The sequence below is a fragment of the Tachypleus tridentatus genome, chromosome 7, assembly GCF_004210375.1.
Source record: "Tachypleus tridentatus isolate NWPU-2018 chromosome 7, ASM421037v1, whole genome shotgun sequence".
Lineage (NCBI taxonomy): Eukaryota > Metazoa > Arthropoda > Merostomata > Xiphosura > Limulidae > Tachypleus > Tachypleus tridentatus.
Window position 1 is genome coordinate 87805271 of NC_134831.1, and position 23715 is coordinate 87828985.

Sequence of the window (23715 nt, forward strand, 5' to 3'; positions counted from 1 at the left end):
TTTTTGTAGTCTGAATCCATCGCCTCACAGAGAAAAGAGAAAAGTCGAGATTGAAGTGATTGAGACTTGATGAAATTAATCACTTGAATAACTTGATTCATAACAGACTGCAAATCTTTCGGCAAAGATTTGGAGGCGAGTGCCTCTGTGAATCATGCAGTGAACAATCCTAATGTTTGGATTTTGTTGGTGCACCAGAGTGACGAATCCCTTGTTTTTTCCTTGCATTGAAGGACAGCCTTCGGTGTAAACACTGACACAGTTATTCCAATATAATATGAAGAGCAAAATGTTTTCATTCACTAACTCAAAAATGTCTTGGCCTTTTGCTGTACTTTTTAAATCTTTGCAAAATAAGTATTCGTTTATGATTTTTCCCATCTTTTACGAATCGAACAAAAGCCAGAACTTGAGCTTTTCCACTAACGTCAGTAGATTCATCAACTTGAAAAGACCATATCAGAGACAATTCATCTTCAGGTGCTTCGAAGTGTTCGGAAACTTGATCCTTCAAATCTGATGACAAGTCTACAATTCTGCGCGAAATTGGGTTCATTGGACAGTGGAATTTTCTTACCCTTTTTGGCGGCATCTGTTCCAAGCATAGTTTCAACGACGATTGCTAACGCTGGTGCAATAACTAATTCGGCATACACAGTTTTGACACATGCATGTACAATATTGAAAGGGTTGCATACCTTGAAGGTTCTCAAACAAACACACACACACACACACACACACATACATACATACATACATACGTACACTACTAACGCTGAAGACTTCTACCAGTCATGTTGGAGGTCACAGTTATGGAGAGTAAAGTGTATGTTATGCACAAATGTTTGGTATTAGATTGAACTTGTAGGAAATGAAATACATGGTAAAAGATTCTAGAATTATATCTGACTTGCACATCAACATATCGTCCATAAAATTACAATTTTCACTTTGGGTTATTTAGATGCTGAAGCCTCATCGGGCAACTCTGGTGGAGAGTGGGAGAGGTAAACATATTTTAATACAGAAAAGTTGAAAACATTTTATTTTTTACCTTATTATGAGTAATATAAGTAACATTGTGCATTTAACTTAGTGTAGAAATACAAAACACTTTAAAGAATTAAAAGTTTTAGTATAATTCAGGTTATATAAAAGGTTGAAGGTACAAAATATTAAAAATAACAAAAAAAAAAGAGTGTTCATCATTTTTTAGTAACATGTTTTTGTCATTGGCCATGAGTTTAAAACTATCTTGAAAAAAAGATACAATGACATAATTTAATGCTTAATATGTATATAATACCTAAAGCACTTGTGTAGACCTTATGGAAAAAACAACAGAGTTTGGAGTGGAATTTGATGGTTTAAACATTTATTTTGAGTACCTCTAAAACACCAATGTATAAGATTCATTAAGTAATGCCACCAATATGAGAAATCATCACCTGGTGCAAGACAAACTTAAATTATAATAAGAAATGTTTTATGTCAATAAATATGTAATTAAAAATAGAGAGAACACATTTAATTTGTTTTTTTACTAAACATAGTTAACACAAAACATTTTTGCAACACTAAGCATTTCCTGGGGGTTTCAATAAATTACTTGACACATGGAGGTCCTTCCCTTCTTGTGGTTGGTAGGTAGCTGTAATACACATATACAAGAAATTTTCAGAACCCAACTGGTATTATTAAGTGTAGTTCCTACAATTTTATATTTTTTTATGTACTAGCTCATTTTTTGTAATCTTTTTAGTTTTCCCAATAATATGATGAAATGGTTTCTTTGTACAACATCAGTTACCTTATTACAAACAGTTTACCAAGCATACTGATATCACAGAATGTGCAATACCTAAACATTTTAAAACCAACTGGGTCCTAAGATTAAAAAAAAAAAAGTTTCAATTTGAAATTACAAATAGATCAGAAAAAAATAACAAACAACATAGAACTATATAAACCCCATTTTCCAGTCAACATAATTAACAGCAACATTAATAACACATATGACTACAATACCCTACTACTCACCAAAAAAAAAAAAATCACACCAACTGAACTCAAACAAGCAATCAAAAATTCAAAAAACAAAGCACCAGGAAATGATGGAATACAAACAATACTTCTCAAAAAAGGCACTCCAAAATTATTTGACCACCTATTAGCCATATTTAATTTATCTCTATACTCTGGATACATCCCAGTTTCTTGGAAGCAAGCTAATATATTAATGTTCCACAAAGAAGGAAAACCAGCTAACAATCCAAATAGTTATCGATCAATCAGCCTGACCAGCTGGGTAGGCAAAATTCTTGAAAGTATAATAAGTAATAGACTCTCCACTTTTTTGGAGATTACTTCAAAATTACCAGAGGAACAAAATGGATTTAGAAAATATAGACAAACAACAGATCATTTAATTAGATTAACTGAAACAATAATAAACAGCTTTAATAAAAAAGAATGCACTGTCGTCTGCTTCCTCGATATCGAGAAAGTATTCGACACTGTATGGCACAATGGTCTTCGGTTCCGTATGTACAAAATGGGACTACCGCGTGGAATCATTTGCTGGTTATCTAACTGTTAGGAAAATAGAAAATGTAGAATAAAAGTAGAGGGAACTTTCTCAGAGTTCTTCACTCCTAAAACTGGTGTCCTTCAAGGAGGGGTGGTTATTCCAATTCTCTTCATCATGTATGTAAATAATATGCCACTTAAAGGCCCAAATCACAGATACACATCACGGTTTGCTGATGATGCAGCAATTTGGAAATGTGCCCCTACACCAGAAATAGCAGCCACTAACTTACAACCTCAACTAAACAGAATAAGTGAATACTGCGAAAAATATAGAATTAAAATAAACACAGCAGACACAGTTAGTGATATTTTCAAAATCAACAAAACAACAAAAAGTACAACCCCAGATCTACGTGAACAGAGAGCTTCTCCAGATTGCTACATCTGCAAAATTTTTAGGGTTAACATATGATTCTAAACTTACCTGAATAAAACAGGTAAACAACATAAAAACTAAAATTTGGTGAAGAATAAACTATGTTAGGAGTCTAACTGTAAAAATTACAGAACAACACCATAAAACATCATTAAAGTATACAAGACATACATTAGACCAGTAATAGACTATGCAGCTCCTGCATGGATTAACATAAGTGAAAAACAATTGCAAACCAAACTCCAAACATGACAGAATACATTAATTAATACAGCATATAGAGTACCTAAAACCACTTTCTCAAAGTTTATACACAAATACACAAACAATACCAATTAGACTTCTACATAGTAAAATAAAATATTTTTATAAAAATTGGTAAAAAAATGAGCTGTTATGCAAACTAGACAGATGTTGCATATATGATGGAGAGAGACCTAAACACCTCTCCCTGTTAAACTTGTACATCAGATCTTTAAGCTAAAATTAAGTTTAAAAAAAATAATAATAATAAACTAAAAAAATAATATAATAAAAAAACTAGTGCTGAAATAAAAAAGGCCACCTACATTCTAGACTTGTTTTAAAAAATATACATGAACATTGCCCTGAAAAGGGCCCGAGTTAGAGTGATGCTTGTCACTCTGGCCCTCTGTATTTACTTTAAATATATTAACAAGTCCACTCAAACAATGTAAAGGAAGGAGGAAGAGGTCTAGTGTACCTGACCCTCATGGGTATAGAAATTTATATACCTAAACCCCTAGAGAGAGAGAAAAAAAATTTCTCAAACCATCAGATAATGAAGAATAATAGTAGTAATATCTCACAGCATATCTTGTTTTCTTGTATGAGAAAACAAACTGAAGGATCAACTTGATTTGGTGTTAGAATAATAAAAACTTTATAAACATAAATCTATAAACACACCTGAGGAGCTTAGGAGATCATATAATATATATTAATAAAATTATTATTTTATACTAAACACAATGGTAAATATAATAGTTTTACATTGTACTTTCACATATGTGTACTCATGTGTGAGATTTGTTTTCTCACGGTTTTTCATGTAATTTTAAGTTTTGTGTGTAGACTCTTGACCCGTACTGAACATAAACTGATTATATAAAAAACACAAAACTAGTATAGATATGTAAGGGATCAGCAATATATCTACATTTTCAACCTCTTCACACCAACCTAATTGTGTATTAAGAGAGTTTTGTGGCTCTAAGAACAGACTTTACAGTTTATTTACCAAAATGTAAATAAATGTTCAATAGAGGGTCTGTGAAACTGTTAACACAGTTGTGATTTCCCACAAATTTTTAGGACTAATATTTCTTCTTACTTATAAATGATACCATAGTGTGCATAAAACAAAGTATGATCCACAACATGTTTTTAATTATGACATGATAAGTTAGCCTTAAAATTATGATTAATTGTACATGTAGTAGTTAAACATAACCAAAATAAACAATGGATTTCAACAAAATAGAAATACAGTTAAATCTTACTACTGGAACTTCATCTACCACCCCCTCCTAATATCACAGTTCATTACTTTTACGAAAAAAACAAACAAAATCACTCAAGCACATAATAAATTTTACCATATTATAATGATGTAGTGGATGCAAGTTTGAGAGTTGAAATCACAACTCGCATATTCGATGCTTCATCCAACACCTAAAGCCCCGACTGAAGGTGCGTCTTAGCAATTAAACTATTTGTTGAAAAGTAGATGTTCTTTAAGAGGACTAGACATTTTCTCTTCAACCTTTCATTCAACTGTCAACATTAATATTTATTCTACTGATGCATGTTTCTGCAAAAAAAATGTTAGAAAAGTTTATGATTTTAAACGCTAATTAATAGTTGAAATGCACAATAAAGTTTATAACAATATTCACATGTGCTTTCATTTCATGTTTATAAAATAAATACACTTGGTCATCATTATTAGTACAGCTGTAAAAATTAAAATGTTTTCTTAAATCAACTCAATAAACAATAAAACTTGTGGTAAGAAACTAAATTCAAGAGGCTATGAAAAAGTTAAGCAAAAAAAGAATTGCAAAATAAGTGGCTCCTACCTTATATCCACAACTTTGTAGAATAAAATAAAAACGTACTGGCTATATACTTCAATTTATGTAAAAGTGTAAGTCTATAGCTGTTAGCTATGTATCCATCAAAACTCTTTCATTTCAAAACAAATGTTAACACTAGGTGGCAGATACTGTTTCTCATTCAATACATTGTTGCCTGACAAAGACTTTAATAAGAGAATCAAAAGCTCATAACCAAAACAAAAGTATTTACCATAGAGTAAAGTTGAGCATATCTCAGGGCAGCTGGTATAGTTTTAACACTTTTACTAATAAAGTGAAAAACAACGTTTCAACCTTCTTAGGTCATCTTCAGGTTAATCTGAAACACTGTTCTCTGCTTTATTAGTAAAAGTGTTAATACCCATACCAGCCACCTTGAAGTACATTTTTACTTCAAGTGGGTTCCTCATTATCACGAAGAACAGTTGAGTGTTTATTTAAATATAAATTTACCTATGAATTTTAAGAAACAAGGTAATATATCTTGTTGCATCTCTCAAAGTTAAGAACAGAATTTTAAGTAAATATGCAAGTATAATCTGACCATTTCTAAACTATATTACTTGTTTTTAAAAAAATAAAACAGAACTCTTATAACATTTAGTATTTTTACTTTCTATTTACTTTACAAAGCACTTTTCCACTTACCTACTTTCCTTTTACAACCCTCAGCCAGATTTCTCCAACAGCTACAAACATAGAAGACTGTGTTAGAAATGTAGGAAGCGACATATTATTAGATTAATATCAACCAATTCAAATATTAAAGTAACAGAACTTTCACTTCATTCTACTAAGATTATATAGACATAAAGCTCTGATAGGTGAGTATTCATTATATTAAAGTAACAGAACTTTCACTTCATTCTACTAAGATTATATAGACATAAAGCTCTGATAGGTGAGTATTCATTATATTAAAGTAACAGAACTTTCACTTCATTTTACTAAGATTATATAGACATAAAGCTCTGATAGGCAAGTATTCATTATATTAAAGTAACAGAACTTTCACTTCATTTTACTAAGATTATATAGACATAAAGCTCTGATAGGCAAGTATTCATTATATTAAAGTAACAGAACTTTCACTTCATTTTACTAAGATTATATAGACATAAAGCTCTGATAGGTGAGTATTCATTATATTAAAGTAACAGAACTTTCACTTCATTCTACTAAGATTATATAGACATAAAGCTCTGATAGGTGAGTATTCATTATATTAAAGTAACAGAACTTTCACTTCATTTTACTAAGATTATATAGACATAAAGCTCTGATAGGTGAGTATTCATTATATTAAAGTAACAGAACTTTCACTTCATTTTACTAAGATTATATAGACATAAAGCTCTGATAGGCAAGTATTCATTTTTATTTAAAAAGCTTCAGTTTTCAGTGTCTTATTTCCAGTTCACAAGAACCCAACACAGCATCTTTTAAACATAAACTGTACCTACTCTATGAGATCTCTTTGAAGACTTACCTCATTTTAGATCCTGGAGGTCCAAAATGGCAGTCAATCTTTTCCCAATAGGATCGTTTGGGTTAGCTGGTTGGAGTGTTTCTACTCCTGCATAACTTAATATGAACTAAAATGCCAGATGGATAAGTCAGTTGTGTTCATGTTGTTTATAAATGTGGAAGTTTACCATTTTGTAGGAGACTTGTCTAAAGTTACAACCTGTTACTTGTAAGTGGAAACCGTAAGTATGCACAATGCAGAAAAGGTGATCACTAGGCAAGGCTCTGTGGACTCACTACAAGCATATGTTCATTTATGTTTCGTTATAGCTAATATGCATCACACAGAGAAAGTGCAAGTCTTGAGAACAAATTCTTGGTTATTAAAAGACGAAGATAAATGTAATATTTACAGGTAAACGTATCTATACTGTATACAGTAGAAAGATATTTAGATTCATGTGTATACGTATACTTATTTACATTTGGCAAGGACTAGATATACAATATATACAACTTAAAAGTGCCAGTCATTGCTAGGAAACACTGGGCTGAGCAACAGGGGGGGACTCTCCGTAACAGTGTTTTGCCTTTGGATCTTTATATGAATTCTCATGTTCCACACTCTGTGGGAAAAATTCAAAGATAATATAAATAAAAACCATCTATGCTTTGATTCTTTCAACAACTTAATTATTCAACTATACAAAGCACATATTTAATGTCTCAATTTAAATCATAAACTAATAGCATTTACATTCATGTCATATCAGGAAATCAGTCACACACACACACTTTGTGAGGTGATTGACTTTGGACAAAAAACTAGTTGAGAGCCAGCCCATTAAGAACCAAACACTTTCACAGAATACCTAAAACTTTTATGAAAATACACTAAAATTAATGTCAAACTTATTACTGTTGACAGTTATCATATCTTATGTATAAATCCTCATGTTACCTTAAGAGGTTTATATGTTAAACCTTATAAACCCTCATTTGTTTGGTAACAAAGGACTAAACAAAGAATTACATGCTGTTGACAGTTATCATATCTTATATATAAACCCTATGTTTGTTGGCACATAACAAAGGACTACATGCTGTTGACAGTTATCATATCTTATGTATAAATCCTCATGTTTGCTTAGCACATTAAGGACTACATGCTGTTGACAGTTATCGTACCTTATATATAAACCCTCATGTTTGTTTGGCACATAACAAAGGACTACATGCTGTTGTTGACAGTTATCATATCTTGTATATAAACCCTCATGTTTGCCTGGCACATAACAAAGGACTACATGCTGTTGACAGTTATCATATCTTATATATAAACCCTCATGTTTGCCTGGCACATAACAAAGGATAGTTATCACACTTGCCATTAATTTGTTGCTAGTACAACTCGCACACTTCTCTAAACAGACTACCAGACCCAAGGATCAAATATTTTGGAAACCAGAGGTTTGAGGATAAGGTGCTGTCATTATAAATAAAGAAATATTTGGTAAAAACAAGTTCATCTTCTATGTGCACCATACCTTGAAACACTTATTTAGAAGAGAAACTCAATCTTAAGTTTCAGGCCACATCTAAAATCACATAATGTCAGTTCAAACAAAACAACTTCCAGAAAAGCTTTCACCAGATTGTGAATAGGTTCACAAATCCCTACATCAAAAACTTACTTGTAAAGTTTAGTGCTGCATTTTATCAGTGACTAAATAATAACTAACTTACTAACTTAGTCTAGGAAATACTGAATTACCATGAACTTTCAACTTAAAACACTGCTAATAAAATTCTACTTCTAATATGGTGGACAATATGCCATACACATTTTTAGGATGTCCAACCCTTATCATAATAAATCTAAAATTACACTGCAAAGCTCTTTATCAGTTCAGCATAACAGAAAATGTTGTGTAGGAAATTAGAGCAAGACTTCAGAAAACGAAGTATTATTTATGAAGACTTATTTCAAACTGGTTTTTGTTTTCCAGTGGGGAAGAAAATTGTATGTCACAACCATTTGCTATATACATTGACCAATAAAAAGGCAGCAAATAAAAAAAAAATCGGAAGATAGGGTTTAAGATGCAAGCTATTATTTTAGGTAAGTATACCTTTCACACTTTTTATAGTACTAGTTTTCAAGAAGTGGTCTTGATATGGTATGTTGCATATTCAGGAAATTCCGACAAGTATACTTACACTGTTTTCAAGAGTCTCTTCTGATGAAAAAAAGAACTTTTATGTGGTAACTAGTTCTGTTAAATATTTGAGTAATAACATTTAGACCATGCATTACTTTCATAGAAAATATTTAAGTATACGAGACTTTTTATGTTTTAATGAACCATTAAATTAGCTCACAGTTGATAACCTTTGACAAGTTAGATTTTAAAAAAAATGGAAATCTCCTAAATCAGTACATGCTAGGTACACACAGAATAACACTGCAACCTGTTTGTTTAAGAATTGATCAAATTGAGTTTCTGAATGTTTTTTGTAATTTCCATTTATTTAGAGGTCTTATAATTTTTACTTTGTAACTTCATTTTTTTAATATATCAAAATAAGACATCCCCCGAAAATAAGCCCTAGTGTCATATTTTGGAGTGAAAATTAATACAAGCCCTGTCTTATTTTCGGAGAAACACGGTATATACATAGTTATATAACTAATAATGAAACTATTTTTAAAACTGTTATGTAAAGATACACAAGGGTTGTTTGCACTAGCTGTCCCTAATTTTCAAGTGATAGACTAGAGGGATGTCACATAGTCAACACCTACCACCTAATCTTGGGCTGCTCTTTTACCAACAAAAATGAGGCTGACTGTTACTTTATGATGCCCCTCTGACTGAAAATGCAAGCCTGTTTATTGATGGGATTTAAACCTGCACATCACAGATGAGCATCCAAGCAATCTGACCATGCAAGGTTCTTGTGGTCAATAAGAATGTACTTGTGTATGTGCGAGATTGTCCAGCTCTCACGGGAAGCATATAGTTCTGTTCTTCACAACATGTTACTATTTCAACAGTTTTATTAAATAATAGTTAAAAGATGTTTCACAGCAGTGATTCATTCTGAACAGCATAACAAGGTTCTTTCAGCTGCTGTGCACTGAAGATTACATTTTAAACAAAAGTGTTTCCTTACAAATTCATGCAGGTTATAAATGTACCAGAAACAGTTTACATATTAACGTATCTCAGAACACCTGGTATGGATATTAACACTTTTATTGATAAGCAGAGAACAACATTTCAACCTTCCTAGATCATCTTCAGGTTAACAAACAGAGTTTGCAAATGACCATTGCTGGCCACATGTCTTAGGAATGAGAGTATAAATGGGTTTGGAACTGTAGGGGGCGTTGCAGTTGGATTTTAGATTATTAAGGTGTTCCTTTATATTGGTATACTTTTGGTTTTAGTTGTTGTATAAATAGGGCTTCTTTGATTTTGCATTTGTTTACATCTGCTTCCCTGTTTAATATCTGGATGTTTTCTACGGTTATGTTAGGTTTATTTGATTTACAGTATTTAAAAACATGTGAAGGTGTTTTTTTTTGTTCTTTGTATCTAGTTTCCATTTGTCTGCTTGTTTCTCCAATATATAAGTTGTGGCAGTTGTTGCATTGTATTTTATGTTGATATTGTGTTTGTCAGTGCAGTTTTTACATAGTATGGACTTTAATTCTGTACCTGGTTTTTGAATAAATTTGGTGTTTATTGGAATGTTGTGTTTTGTTGTAAGTTTTTTCCAAACATTGAAAACATGTTGTATGCAGCAGTTTACATAACAATTAAAAATAGAATGAAAATTGCATGCATGTAAAGTCCTATATAGATATTTTTAAGACGTCTAACATGATATTAAAATGTAGGATTTCCTGCACACTATTGGGTATTACAGGCTTCCATTGTAAATGAATATTTTCTAAGGTATTTTCAGTCAAAACCAAACATACACCTTGTTATGGTTCATTTTCTAAACTCACCATCCTATCTGCATCTTCTTTTGTTGTTAGTTCTTTGCATACCATATAATGCACCACATATTCTTCTAAAGTATTTCAATAAATAGAGAAGAACAGTCACACTTCAGTCCAATCAACAGGGAATTATAAATTTAAAGAAATTATTACAACACAAGAACTTATACATACCTGTGATGATGTTCTGCACTTTGTCAAACAAAGTTCAAACTGGTCAGTGATAGATGCAAGTAGCACGTTAAATTTTTCTGATGCTTTACCCAAAATTTTCTGGAGTAGTACTTTCTGAAGTCAGAAAAAACAAATTGACAAGTTACTTTATGCACTTACATATGAAAAATATGTATACAGTTGTCCACAGAAGTAATCTTAAAGATACATGTTTTATTGAAATACTAGACACTGTATAGACAGAAGCACTTAATTTTCTGTGGAAAGTTTCTACCATGGTTTTAAATAGGTAACATTTCAGTTTCTTTCTTATTCTCTAGTCTTATTCAATTAAATTTGTAGATTGTTAAATATTTTAACAAGATAGACTTGAATAAAGTGGGGAAAGAAATAAATGAAATGGAAATCCAGTAGTTAACAAGTTAAAATATTTATACATTTTATATTGTTAAGAATACTAAATATTGGTAAAACCAACTTCCATAAAACAACCCAAATTGAAAGTTAAAAACCAATGTAAAAAGAACTAAGATTTGTCAAAAAACATTCTAGTTTCGGAGCACAAGAGCAAGATATTTGATTATACAATGACAAAACTGTTTTCTGTTACACCATATCTCATGCTTACCAATTAGACACTACAGCATGCTTTACAATTCAAACAAAAATTTTTAAAAGTATTTCAAGAAATTAAATTATACATGCTATAGAGCACACCAGTATACAAAGAAAATTACTGAAGGTACCTTATCTGGTTGAAGACAGCACGATATGCAATATTCATAGATGCTACAGCAGCCATTTTCTTGGCAGGTTTCACAGCAATATTGCTTGGTGGTATGAGCATTTACGTTACAACATCCACTTGGCAAAACATCATGACGTTGACAAACATATCCTATGAATAGTAGGGCAAAATAGTTGCAGAATATAACCAAATGAAATGCACACAAATATATATATTTTTAGAATACACGGACAGTTTTCCATAAATACTGCATCCAGATGAATACATGTAGTTAACAAATGAATTAAAACAAAAACAAATCAGAAACATTACTTTTCTGTATCAGATTGTATGGTTTCAAGTATGTCTGTAAGCAGAAAACAACATAGATCATTTAAGTTTGGACATTCTCATGAAATATCAGAGAAAGAGCTTCCTACTAGTAATAATGTGACGTGACATAGGTTATGATTTATTTCAATCTCCAAATGTAAACAAAAATTAAAAATAAACACTCCTATATGAACAAGCATGTATTTCTAATGTGTACTGTGCTTAAGAATAATAAAGAATTGCCAGATTTATGTTAAACTATTTTAATGATGATAACCATAATTGTATATGAAATTTGTTTTTAATTCTTTGTTACATTGGTTTCAGTTTCCTTAAGAGTACGGGCCTGCCATGTTTATTATTGACATTCAAAGATAACTTAGTAGCATGATTGTGTTTGTCACAGTGACAAATGTATAGTTGGCAGCGGGGATGTGAACATAAGGGACAAGTTATGAATTTTTCTCTGGGTCAGCAGTAATTTTGCATACTTACAATGCTAAGTGTGTGTTTTCTTACAACAAAGCCACATCAGGCTATCTGCTGTGTCCACTGAGGGAAATCAAACCCCTGATTTTAGCATTGTAAATTCAAAGACTTACCACTGTCCAAATGGGGGACCACATTGATAAAATCCATAGTTTTTTATCTGCAGTGAATAAAGACTTGTGTAGCTTTGTCAAAAAAAAAGAAAAAAAAAACTTCATAATTATAAGTAGTTTAACTTGTTTTCCAAAAACTGTACATTTGTTTTCTTCCCAGAAATTAGTACTCTAGTAGTCCACACACTGTTAAGTGTGTGTGCACATTATGAGTCAATGAGAACGAATTACTCGACACATTTGATTATTAAATTTTCAACTCTAAACACGTGTTGTGTCAAAATAGTCACATGGTATAAAGTTCTCAAGTGCTAGATATTTGATAATGAAGTGCTGGATATCTGATAATATATCTCTAAGCAAAGAAAAGTTTATTTCTTTAATTTTCCCAGGTTTTATCCCCTAGTGTGGGTAATCAAACAGTCCTTTGGTGTTCACATTATGTCTACCTTTTTTGTTGGAATATTTTCTCAAATTATCTTGCAAGTGACACACAAAGTTAGAAATGTTCCAGATCCTGTTGTACACATGTAACTCACAAGATGAACTGAATATAAAGATGGAACTGAAATAGTAGTAGTACCTGGTAAAAAGTTAATAATTCTCAAGAGGTTTGAGGAATTCTTTCCTGAATCACACATGTTTAATCAGTAGAACGTACAGAAAACCAAATGAACATTTAACGAAAATCCCCTTCCTTAGCTATCTTCACCATTTACAATCATAATTTCCAAATTAAAATTAAAATTTTGTTCAATAAAGATTTATTTTTACCAACTGCAAAATAACTGCTTAGTTAAATTAAGATTTAGTTTTATCAACATTGTAGCTCAATTTCACAGAAACTGTTTTGATGAAATGAGGTTTAATTTTACTTACAATTAAATTTAATCATAAAGAAACTGTTCTGTTTAATATATATTTACTTTTACCAACAATGAAGTTTAATTGCAAAGAATCAAAGCTTTACTGATCAAGCAGAAAGTTTTCTTTCTACATATGAGAATCTGATTAAGTGCACTCCTTTTACTGTAATATTGCATTAACTTTTACTAAATAATTTCTTTCTTCCATTCTTCACATAAGGATATCAAAGAACAAAAACATTTTACCAACAAACAGACATTGTAACTAAATATTTCAAAAATACAAGTACACATAAAAACAAAAATTAATAGCATCTATTGTCACCAGTTAAATTTTCAAAATAAATTATATTAAGAGGATAGATGTTCCAGTGCACTATATTTTTACTATATATTTATGCTGATATACTACACCTAATTTTTTTATACAATTTTTTGCTGTATATTTGAGAAAATTAATAAATGTCTGGGTTATGCTATTATCAAGAGTTTGCTGAAACTAAAAAATGGTTATATTCATGACTGTGTGGAATCACCAAAACAAACATTTGTGCACAATTTTACAGATAGTCTCAGCTTTCTAAAGTCTACACATATACGAGAAAACATTAGTTCATATCAAGATTCTAAGAGTCAAACAACAAACCATAATTTTAAATATATTTACCTTAGAAATGTGATTAGTATGGATTAAAGATATATTCACACTTGTATGACATAATACCAATATTTTACAAAATTTATTCACATATATCTATGTATATTTAACTTTAAATATGAGCTTTTTGGCTTAATAATCTATACATTTGTTCCCTCCACATGTTCATGTAATGCCCCCTTATTTCTTTAATTTAAATCACTATATTTACATTTTTATCATACATTTCTTTTAAAGCCACAATTAAGGCTAGAAACATATTTACCCAGTGTGTACATATTAAAAATATGTTTTACATGTACTGATTTGTCAGCTTAACAGACTGTATCCTGTTACTGTTGTTCTGAGTTATCTTTTTGCTGTTACATCTACACATATTTACCTCGATCATCTGCTATCAGAACTTTTCCTTGAACAGAGTTCCTACAAGTGACAACTTTTTCACTGTTGTTCTCTTTGAAGTCTCTGCCAACATGCCACTGGAAAGATCTTCCTGGAAGGTGTATTTTTTGTAAATCTAGCTCTTCTGTCTCAACAGTACTACCCTGTAATAAAATTTAAAAAAAGGTACACAAGCACAACTTGTAAGGTTTCTTTTTCTTTTTCAGAAACACTTTTGATGCATTTAAACCAAATGGTTTCCTCAATATGTTTCAAAATATTAATTTAGTTTTTAAATGGTTTTCAGAAACTTATTTATTTTTTGCTAATGTTCAAAGATCAAATTACCAATGTCTGTGCAGTAGAACATTATTAAATAACTTGGTAAAACTTTTCACAAGCACCCACACATTAATCTTCATTAACTTATAAATGTTAATGAAGTTTGAACTCAAGAGATGGTGTACATTGTTTTCATCTCTCAAAGTCTGAAATTACCACTCAACCTGGTCAGAGAACTTTGGTCAGCAGAGTTAATATATCTTGTATGTTTTAAACATCAATAGTAACAAGAGATGCTGGATGAAAGTACATGGATTAGCTCATGAACATGTATTTATATATAACTTAAATATGGATACACATACTGTTGTCATAATAATACTACTGTAGAGAAAACTCACCTCAACATATCAATGAAATTGTCAAAAACTTGATATAATACACAGAGGTACAATGGTACTCGTACAGTGTATCTGGAGTGATGGCCTGCACTAACGTTAGAGGTTTATATATAGAATGTTCCATGGTACACGTGTTAATTACATAACGATACTCGTACAGTGTACCTGGAGTGATGGCCTGCACTAAAAATGGGAAAGTCTAACGATCTATTTCAGTTTGGTTTCACGAGTAAGACTTATGAATCAGAAGGCAATACCATGGAACCCCGAGTGAAAAAGCCCAAGCTTGTTGACCCAAGCCCAAATGTTAAAGAAAAAACTGTTACCGCCAGTACTGGCGCTGAGCCTACTCATCGTTTCCAGGATGAATGGAATAGAGGCCGACCATGGCTGGAGTATAATAACGCTACCGGACTGATGTTTTGCTCAATTTGTCAGGAATATGGCCATAGTAGTGAAAAGCAGAAGAACACCTTCATAACAGGATCTTCCAACCTGAGAGCAAGTGTTTTAAGAAGCATGAAAACAGTCGCACCCACAGTCCAAGTTATTAAGCTAAGACAGCAAAAGAAACACCTGATTTAACTCCCATGATGAAAGAATTGAGCAAACTTAACCAGACTGAGAAAGATCGTTTGATTGTGCTGTTCAGGACTGCCCTTTATATGGCTTTGAATGCCAAACCAATCAGCAATTTTCAAGAGCTTCTGTTGCTGCAGGAGCACAACTTTGGTATGAACTTAACAGAACATTATGCCAATGACAAACAAGCAGTTATCTTTACAGAGTATATTGCAGAAACAATTAGAATTAATGTCAGATCTCGTCTGCGCACCTCATTCTTTGGCATTATGACTGACGGGTCAACAGACACTGCCAACATTGAGCAGGAAACAGTCTATGTAAGATACTTGGACAGTGACTGTTACCCAGTAACCCACTTCCTGTGTCTGCAATCAGTTGAAAGGCTGATTCTGAACACTTGCTACAGGCACTTAATTCAGGTAAAGGTTTCTTAATTACCTGGGATGAGAATTTTCTGGATTTATCCTGAATTCCTAATTAAGAAAAATTAAAATGGACAATATTTCATGTACATTTGTGTTTTAATTCAGGTTTACATAGTCATTCCATTATTAATATACATCAGTGAAAACTCAAGCATTTTTCAATTGATTTAAACCAACAACCATGTATTTACCACTGACTGAATTGGAGCTTAACCTAGGACAACTAATGTAATAGATAATGGAGCAATTGACTTTTCCAAAGTACAAATTTACATTTTGTTTGTTTTTACAGGAAGTAACTAATATTGGGTACCAATTTTTTGTACTTGCAGCATTGTCCATATGTGACAAGTTTCCCGACTGGCTTGAATCAATTGTATGTCTAACAGCTGATGGGGCAGCTGTCAATTTTGGCACAAATAAAGGACTTGTCAACATATAGAAGGCAATAAAACCTTATTTGACAGGGATCCACTGTGTTAGTCACAGATTGAAACTTGCAATTAAGAAGACCATCAAGGACATCCCTTACCTTAATAGTATCCAAACATTTTTAGAAAACCTATGGAAATTTTATGACAATTCACCACAGAACTGGGCTGGCCTTAAAAAAGCTGGTAAAGCCAACAACATTGTTGTTAGAAAGCCAGCAAAAGGGACAGGAACCTGATGGGTGGCCTTGTATAAAAAGAGCATGCTCTGGAGTCAGTTTCTCATAACTGCTCAGCTTTAGCAGAGCATTTGTATCAAGTAAAGCTGCATGACAAAGGGGAACGTGGACAGAAAGCTGCAGGATTATACAGTACTTTGACAAGCCTTAAATTCATCCTGTACATGGACATACTCTTGGCAGTTCTGCCCATTTTGACATCTCTTAGTTTCAAAATGCAAGACAATTCTGCTACTGTGAACATTGTTTCTGACAAACTCGCTGTTTGCAAAGAGAAGTTAGGCAATCTGAATCATGTTGAGAGATCCCAAAAAATTGTTAAAGAGCTCACAACATGTGAACAAACTGGCAAGTGGTTACTTAGAGGAAAGGTGATTGCTATTAGTGGTCAGACAAGGGACAGAGGCTCAAAAAGTGCCACAAAAGAGACAGTTGCTCAATCCATGGTTGAAGAAACTTCCATCTTCATAGGTAAAATTGTTACATATCTGAATGAGAGATTTGAAGAATTTGATAAAGATTTTATTGGTGCCTTTCAAATTTTTGAACCAAGCAACTGGCCTAAAAGGAAGAAAGCATTGTCATCTTACAGCCATAATGAACTCCAGACACTATTAGACCACTTTGGTGCTCTGCTGGAAGCTAAGTTTCAACATTGCAGCTGATACTTGCCAAGCTGACTTACATGAGACACTGCTCAAAGCCAAAGATTTGCCAAATCAGGAGAGTCCCTGGCTAGTAGTACAAGTAGATTGTGGGCCTACATGTTAAGTCAAATTACTGTTGAGGACGGTAAACCTTTCCCTGGATCAACAGTGTTGGCCTTGATATGCTTCACGCAGGTGATTTCATTGTCATCTGCTGAACCAGAACGTGGATTTTCCCAAATGGCAGTTATTGAGGATGACTTGCAGTCCAAACTGATAAATGATTTGATGACAATAAAATTAGCTAAGAATAAGACCTGTGATCTTGCAAACACAGAAGTACTGTGCAAGTCTATAGAATCCTGGTGGGAGGACAGTAAAAAAAACAGACGATGCAATGCCATGTTCTATGAAACATTTTCCTAACATAGCAGGGGTTATTGCTCCAAATGCCATGGTAACAGCTGTCTTCAACTCATCATTAGTATTATTGAATATAACATAATAACATATGGATGGGTAGGGACTTTTGCGCCACCCTATACAACATATTCATCATATACAAGTGTTAAACACCTCAATAACAAACAAGTTTTGAGTATTTGTGTACATCACATTGGAATATTTTTTTTGTGATAAAAAGTTGAGACCAGGGTCCAAACAAGAGCTTAAAAACAAACATACAGCAATCAGTTCTTACCATCATCACATAACTACAGTACAGAAATGGCTAATAAACCTGGATGCAATAAAACTATGGTTTAAGAGTACAAGACACAAATAAGGCATACAGTACTTTTGTAAAGTGCAATTTGCATGAAATGGAAAAATATGCTTCACAATTTGATAAATTTTAAATTCTCTTTCATAAGGAGGATAGAAGATGTTGCTTTTAAATATGAATGGTGTTATAAAATCCTCAAAATCAGACTCACTCATTTGGATAAAGAAGCTGGAAAGTAGACAGAAAGAAATTTTAAGAGCATTGCTGACAAATCATACACTGAAAAATTCAAAACATTTAAGTTTGGATACAAATACAGTTGATATGAAAAGTGCCTATCATAACATACAATGCTATGAAGTAATATGTTTGTTTTAGAAAGAAGCCACATTGGGCTATCCGTTGTGCCCACCACAGGGAATAGAAACTTGGACTTTGGTGTTGTAAGCCTGTAAACTTACCACTATCCCACTGTAGTACCCAAGGCTTTGAAGAATTCACAAAGATGATAGATAAGTTTTTAGAGCACAGTGTAAAAAAAATGCTGAAAACAAAGTTGGTTCCTTTCCAAGCTGAATTATGAAGGAACTTGTGATAAAACTGCTGAAAAGAAAGTAGCTTTTACAATTCACTGTCTTGATCAAAAGATTTACCTGTGACAGACAACAGGACTAGTAATTGGTACTAATTTAATAGTTACAGTTGTTTTAAATTTGTGGTTCACTGATGAGGAGGATTTGCCAACAAAGAGGCTCTCATGGGAACATCCTTTGCTGTAGTGTGAAATATTTTAACAAATATTTTTCATTTATATTATAAATTCCCCCAAAAGGATAGAAATGAAAGATTTAGGTAATATTGTAGAAATGGAGAATGAAAATCCTGAGTTTGTATGTGGTACACAGTAGCTAGGGCATGGATCCAGAACAACTGAAGTTATGTTATGATCTTATCAAGTCAGTGAACAGTATATAGAAAACACAACCAAACTGGTGGTAACAGCAGGTCAAGGGTGAGAGGGGTATTAAAAATTAAACTTCTCCAAAGTTTGTTGTGGACATTACATTCTTTACTGGAGTTTTGTCTCCATTAGCCAAGTTCTCTTTACTGCTTCAAAGTGATACTGATATGTTATATTGTTTTGTGTTGAAGTAACTCTTACCCAGTTTGATTGTAAAGTTGATAAACCTATGTGTATAGAATTATATGTTCTTTTCTAGGAATGTGGGAGTAATAAGACTAGAGGACAAAAATGTAAAGATGAAAATGGCAAAAATCAAAATTTAAAGTAGTTACTCTAAAAGTGTCAGTGGAGTGCATCCAATTCAAAAGTGTCAGTGGAGTGCATCCAATTCTAAACGATGTCTGTGTGTAGAAAATTAAACATACCATCAACAGACCTTATGACAGCTAGGATTCCTAATTTGAAGTTGTCACATTTAGCAATTTGACCTTATAATGTAGATGAATTGGGAGATTTTGACAGTAAGCTAAAAAGTTCCTTGACTACTGTTCAGATCTTTTCAACATGCATAAAATACTCTTAGTATAAAGTAAAGACTGCGAGTCCTGGAATGTGAAGGATATTTTTAATTTATCATTATTAATGTGCAGAACTTTCTGTGATGCAATAATATCCAACTTGTCACAGTGTTCTAGGCTTCTCCCAATGGTGCCTGACATGATGATGTAAAGAAAACAGTTACACCATTAAGATGGCAGAGAAAATGTATCAATGCAGCAAGTGCTTCAAACAGTTTGCCGCAATGCAGAATATGTAATTCAAACTTTCATTTTTATCTGCAACAACACTGATTGCACAAGACATGATTTATTTTCTGAAATAAACTGAATGATTTCATCATCATAATCAAATTTATACTTCAAACAAAAATGCAGAGGGCACATTTTCCACCATATTAAAAATACAAATTTCCTGTTATAGTTTACTCAATTTATCTACCATAAAAAATATTAGAACATTCATTTGGGACAAGTAAATCAAACCTACTTTCCAGATCTAGTACAAAGTAATTTGAACAACCTTGATGAGCATGTATAAGCCACAGTTTCCAAATTTGTATCTCGCAACAGTTGGTATGGATATTTTCACTTTTACTAATAAAGCATAGAACAAAGTTTTGATCTTCTTAGATTATCTTCAGGTTATTAGTAAAAATGTTAATACCCATATCAGCCATTCCAAGATACATTTTTATTTCAAGTGGGTTTTTTGTCATCAAGCATTTCCAAATTTATATTACGTTCTGCTGATGGTTCTTTTGATACCAATGTAAAATGCTAAATTAAGAATGTGAGGTACAAGTAATGTAATACAGAGGGAGCCAGCTGCTCTGGGAGTATGTATTGTACTGCTATTGGTAGAAAGTTGTTACATGTGCTATGCATTCTAAATGAGTAGTTTAAATTTAAGGGGTATAGAGACAAGTCCATGACCATATAGCATCCTAATGCAAAAGGTCCCAACAACAAATAAATTACGTTTACAGGGCCTGAGCAGAAGATGACAGACAGGTTAATATGGAAGTGAGGAGCGAGAGGACACCTCCAGAAAACTCTACAGGTTTCCTGTAAAAACATGAGATGGATTGAAGAGGGGTATTGCAAAAGATATGTCAGAGTAAAATAATGATAGGAATACTGAGTATTTGTATTATAAATGGAAGATTCAAGTCTAAACTCAAACACTGCTGTACAAGGGACAGTTTGGTAGTAGTGCATAGAGGAAGTCACAAGCAATAGTAGTGTTCTCCTATTAGTGGAGAGATGAAAGATGATGATTTGTATGATATGTTGAAATATCTGATTCCAAAAGGTAGTTGAGGAATACTTGTGGAATGTGTTATAAAGACAGTTTACATATAGAGGGCAGCACAAAACAGGAAAAGCTAATATTGTGAATAAAGGGAAGTACTGTACAGAAATTGATACAAATCACTCTACAGTAGTTCAACATCCTCAATACTGAATAATTTAAAGTCACCACAAAACTTTAGTTGTGTCCTTTTCAATATCCTTAAAGTAAACAAGAAAATACAAAGGCCATATCCCTGACTTCTGAGGTATTCTGCTGACAAAAAGGATCCAATCTGAGAGGACTCCATTAATAACAACTTTGTCTTTTCCAATCTGATCATCTTACAAATCAAATTAACCAGTCTTTTATGAACCACAATTTGCTAGTTTTCTTAGCTAATCTATATATAGTACCTTAATAAAGGGCATTTGACAACATAACTACACTAAAGTTCACAAACTTTCCACCATCATGATAATCAGTGACATCATTGGAAAAAATGAAGGATAGCAGACCAGTAACACCAGTTTCTCGTTGGTAGATCCATATTGTGTTTTCTTTACAATACTAATAAATCATTCTGCAAAATGTTTCTTATCAGCTTTTCCTGAAACTTATCCCATTAAGATTAACTAGCTTATAATTTCAACAGTAATTCTTACTGTTCTTTTTAAAAACATTAATAGCTCTTCAATCATAAGTTATCTGCTCAATACTTGTTGGCCTGCAAAGACTGACCATAGAATTTGTCTAACACTGTGCAAAATCTTCAGATGTGTACAACAAAATGTAATTTATTATTCTGTACAAATTACATGCTAAGGTGTTTAAAGGTTTAAAATACATTGAAATAAAAACAATTAATTACTTAATTATTAAGTATTAACAGTTTTGCTTGTTGTTTCTCTATATACTTAGTTTATGATTACATGAAAAATCTTTCAGTTTTAATTTATATGCAAAAACGGCTCGTTTGGGTTGAGAAAATATTTTACATAGAAGAGCTAACAATGTTTCGACCTTCTTCGGTCATCGTCAGGTTCACAAAGAAAGAGGTAACTGACCGGAAGCTGACCACATGTTTGAAAGGGGTTGTGTAACTGAGTGTCGGAATGTAGAGGGCGGTATTAAATGTTTGAATATATAATTTTATTTATTATTTTATATATATATATATATATATTAATATAGGTATAAAGGCATTCCTTTATATTGGTTTATTTTGGGTTTAAGTTGTTGTATAAGTAAGGCTTCTTTAATTTTGCTTTGGTTTATGTTTGTTTCTTTATTTAGTATTTGAGTGTTTTGTATGGTTATGTTGTGTTTATTTGACTTGCAGTGTTCAAAAACATGTGAAGGTGACTTATGTTCTTTGAATCTGGTTTCCATTTTTCTACTTGTTTCTCCAATATAGAAGTCGTGGCAGTTATCACATTGTATTTTATAAATAATGTTGGTGTGATGTTTGTCAGTGTAGTTTTTACATGGTATAGACCTTAGTTTTGTGCCTGGTTTTTGAATAAATTTGGTATTAACTGGAATGTCATATTTTGTTACTAGTTTTTGCCAAATGTTGGTTGTTTGCTAATGTCAGGAATATATGTTTTAACAACAAATTTACATAATCTTACATTGTTGGATCTGTATAAACTTTTATATTCATGCAAGTCAAACCTTTCTTTCCCTTTCAGTGATTGTTAAACCATGTCATTAATAATGACAATCTTAATTTTTATTCCCTTACATTAAAAAAAATTTATTTGTAAGGTAATGATCCTGACAAAATTGTTCCTAGCTTCCAAATAATAAAACAAAAGAATGATTACAAGAAATTGAGATATTCTTCAGAGACTAATTACTGATTCTGTTTTTGAATTGTCTTAATTTGTGGTTTTCTCTTATAATAAAATTTGTTTCAATTAAGGTCATATGTATTTTGACACTAACACAAATACATAAAAACAACATTATTACAAGATTAATTCCTATAATTTAAATACTGTCTAACACCTAAAATACTGGATTTAAAATAATGTATCTGAAGAAGTATCACATTTTAGATGCCACTGCCATAGACAGTGCTTAATGAATCATAAAACTGCTCATAAGTACACTGTTAGCTCCCACATATTTTTTGTTTCTGATTTTTTTTAATACAGTCTAACATTTTGCAACTGAGCCATTCAATGATATGGTGATATTAATTACCATATTGACCTGATTTATTTATGAATATGATTTGCAACTTGAAATTGAAGCTATCTTATTCTTATCTAATATTATTCAAAATTCTATAATAGTATAACTACACAAATTTTCCGTAACATTTTAATTAGTTATCACAAATGACACAAATTACTAATCAATGATATTAAATTTAACACGTATCACCTGTTTAATAGTTGTAAAGCTACTAAACTTTAGTCTAAATAATTAACTTTATAACTTAATCGTAAAATCAACCTAAGCTTAATGTTCAGTCTACGGACATACCTCTCTCACTAAACTCACGATGCAATATACGAAGGAACACGTAAGTACAATTGCAAGGAAAAGCCTGTTCTTCAGGAGTCTAACTACATTTTTCAACTTCATGGTACGAATTACTCTCTTCGTTCTCATTTTAAATCTAATGTCTATTTGTTTACAGAACCTAAATATTTGTTTACTAATTATCCTTCATACTTTCAGTTATAAAAAGGACGCCCTCTTGATATACGTTTACATCCTACTGATCAGGCTCATTTCGTGTTGCGTTGAAAACAAAATCGGTTATAAAGCTATCAAATAACTTATTTATTATATCTTAGAAATTTATTAATGCTGTTTGTTTTCCTAATATTTTCAAATGT

The 23715-nt window shown here is 32.1% G+C and overlaps 1 protein-coding gene across 1 annotated transcript; it reads right to left on the reverse strand.

Annotated features, from left to right (window-relative positions):
* Positions 1–1358: 1358 nt before the first annotated feature.
* LOC143256130 (SREBP regulating gene protein) lies at positions 1359–23595 on the reverse strand. The gene is made up of 8 exons (XM_076512911.1): positions 23357–23595; positions 14313–14475; positions 11491–11642; positions 10745–10858; positions 6578–7181; positions 5737–5777; positions 4588–4802; positions 1359–1651 (listed from the first exon to the last, which is right to left on the reverse strand). The coding sequence occupies exons 1-5, from the start codon at positions 23483–23485 to the stop codon at positions 7092–7094; spliced, it is 648 nt and encodes a 215-aa protein (XP_076369026.1). The 5' UTR covers positions 23486–23595; the 3' UTR covers positions 1359–1651; positions 4588–4802; positions 5737–5777; positions 6578–7091.
* Between the last annotated feature and the right edge of the window lie 120 nt (positions 23596–23715).

What these genes read in the sequence shown, in the direction of transcription:
- LOC143256130 (XM_076512911.1), bottom strand. Translation starts at nt 23,485, where the DNA reads ATGAGAACGAAGAGAGTAATTCGTACCATGAAGTTGAAAAATGTAGTT. An exon ending in TCGTGAGTTTAGTGAGAGAG is followed by an intron (nt 14,476 to 23,356) that starts GTATGTCCGTAG and finishes ATTTTATTACAG; the next exon opens with GGTAGTACTGTTGAGACAGA. An exon ending in AGTGCAGAACATCATCACAG is followed by an intron (nt 7,182 to 10,744) that starts GTATGTATAAGT and finishes TTTTTCCCACAG; the next exon opens with AGTGTGGAACATGAGAATTC.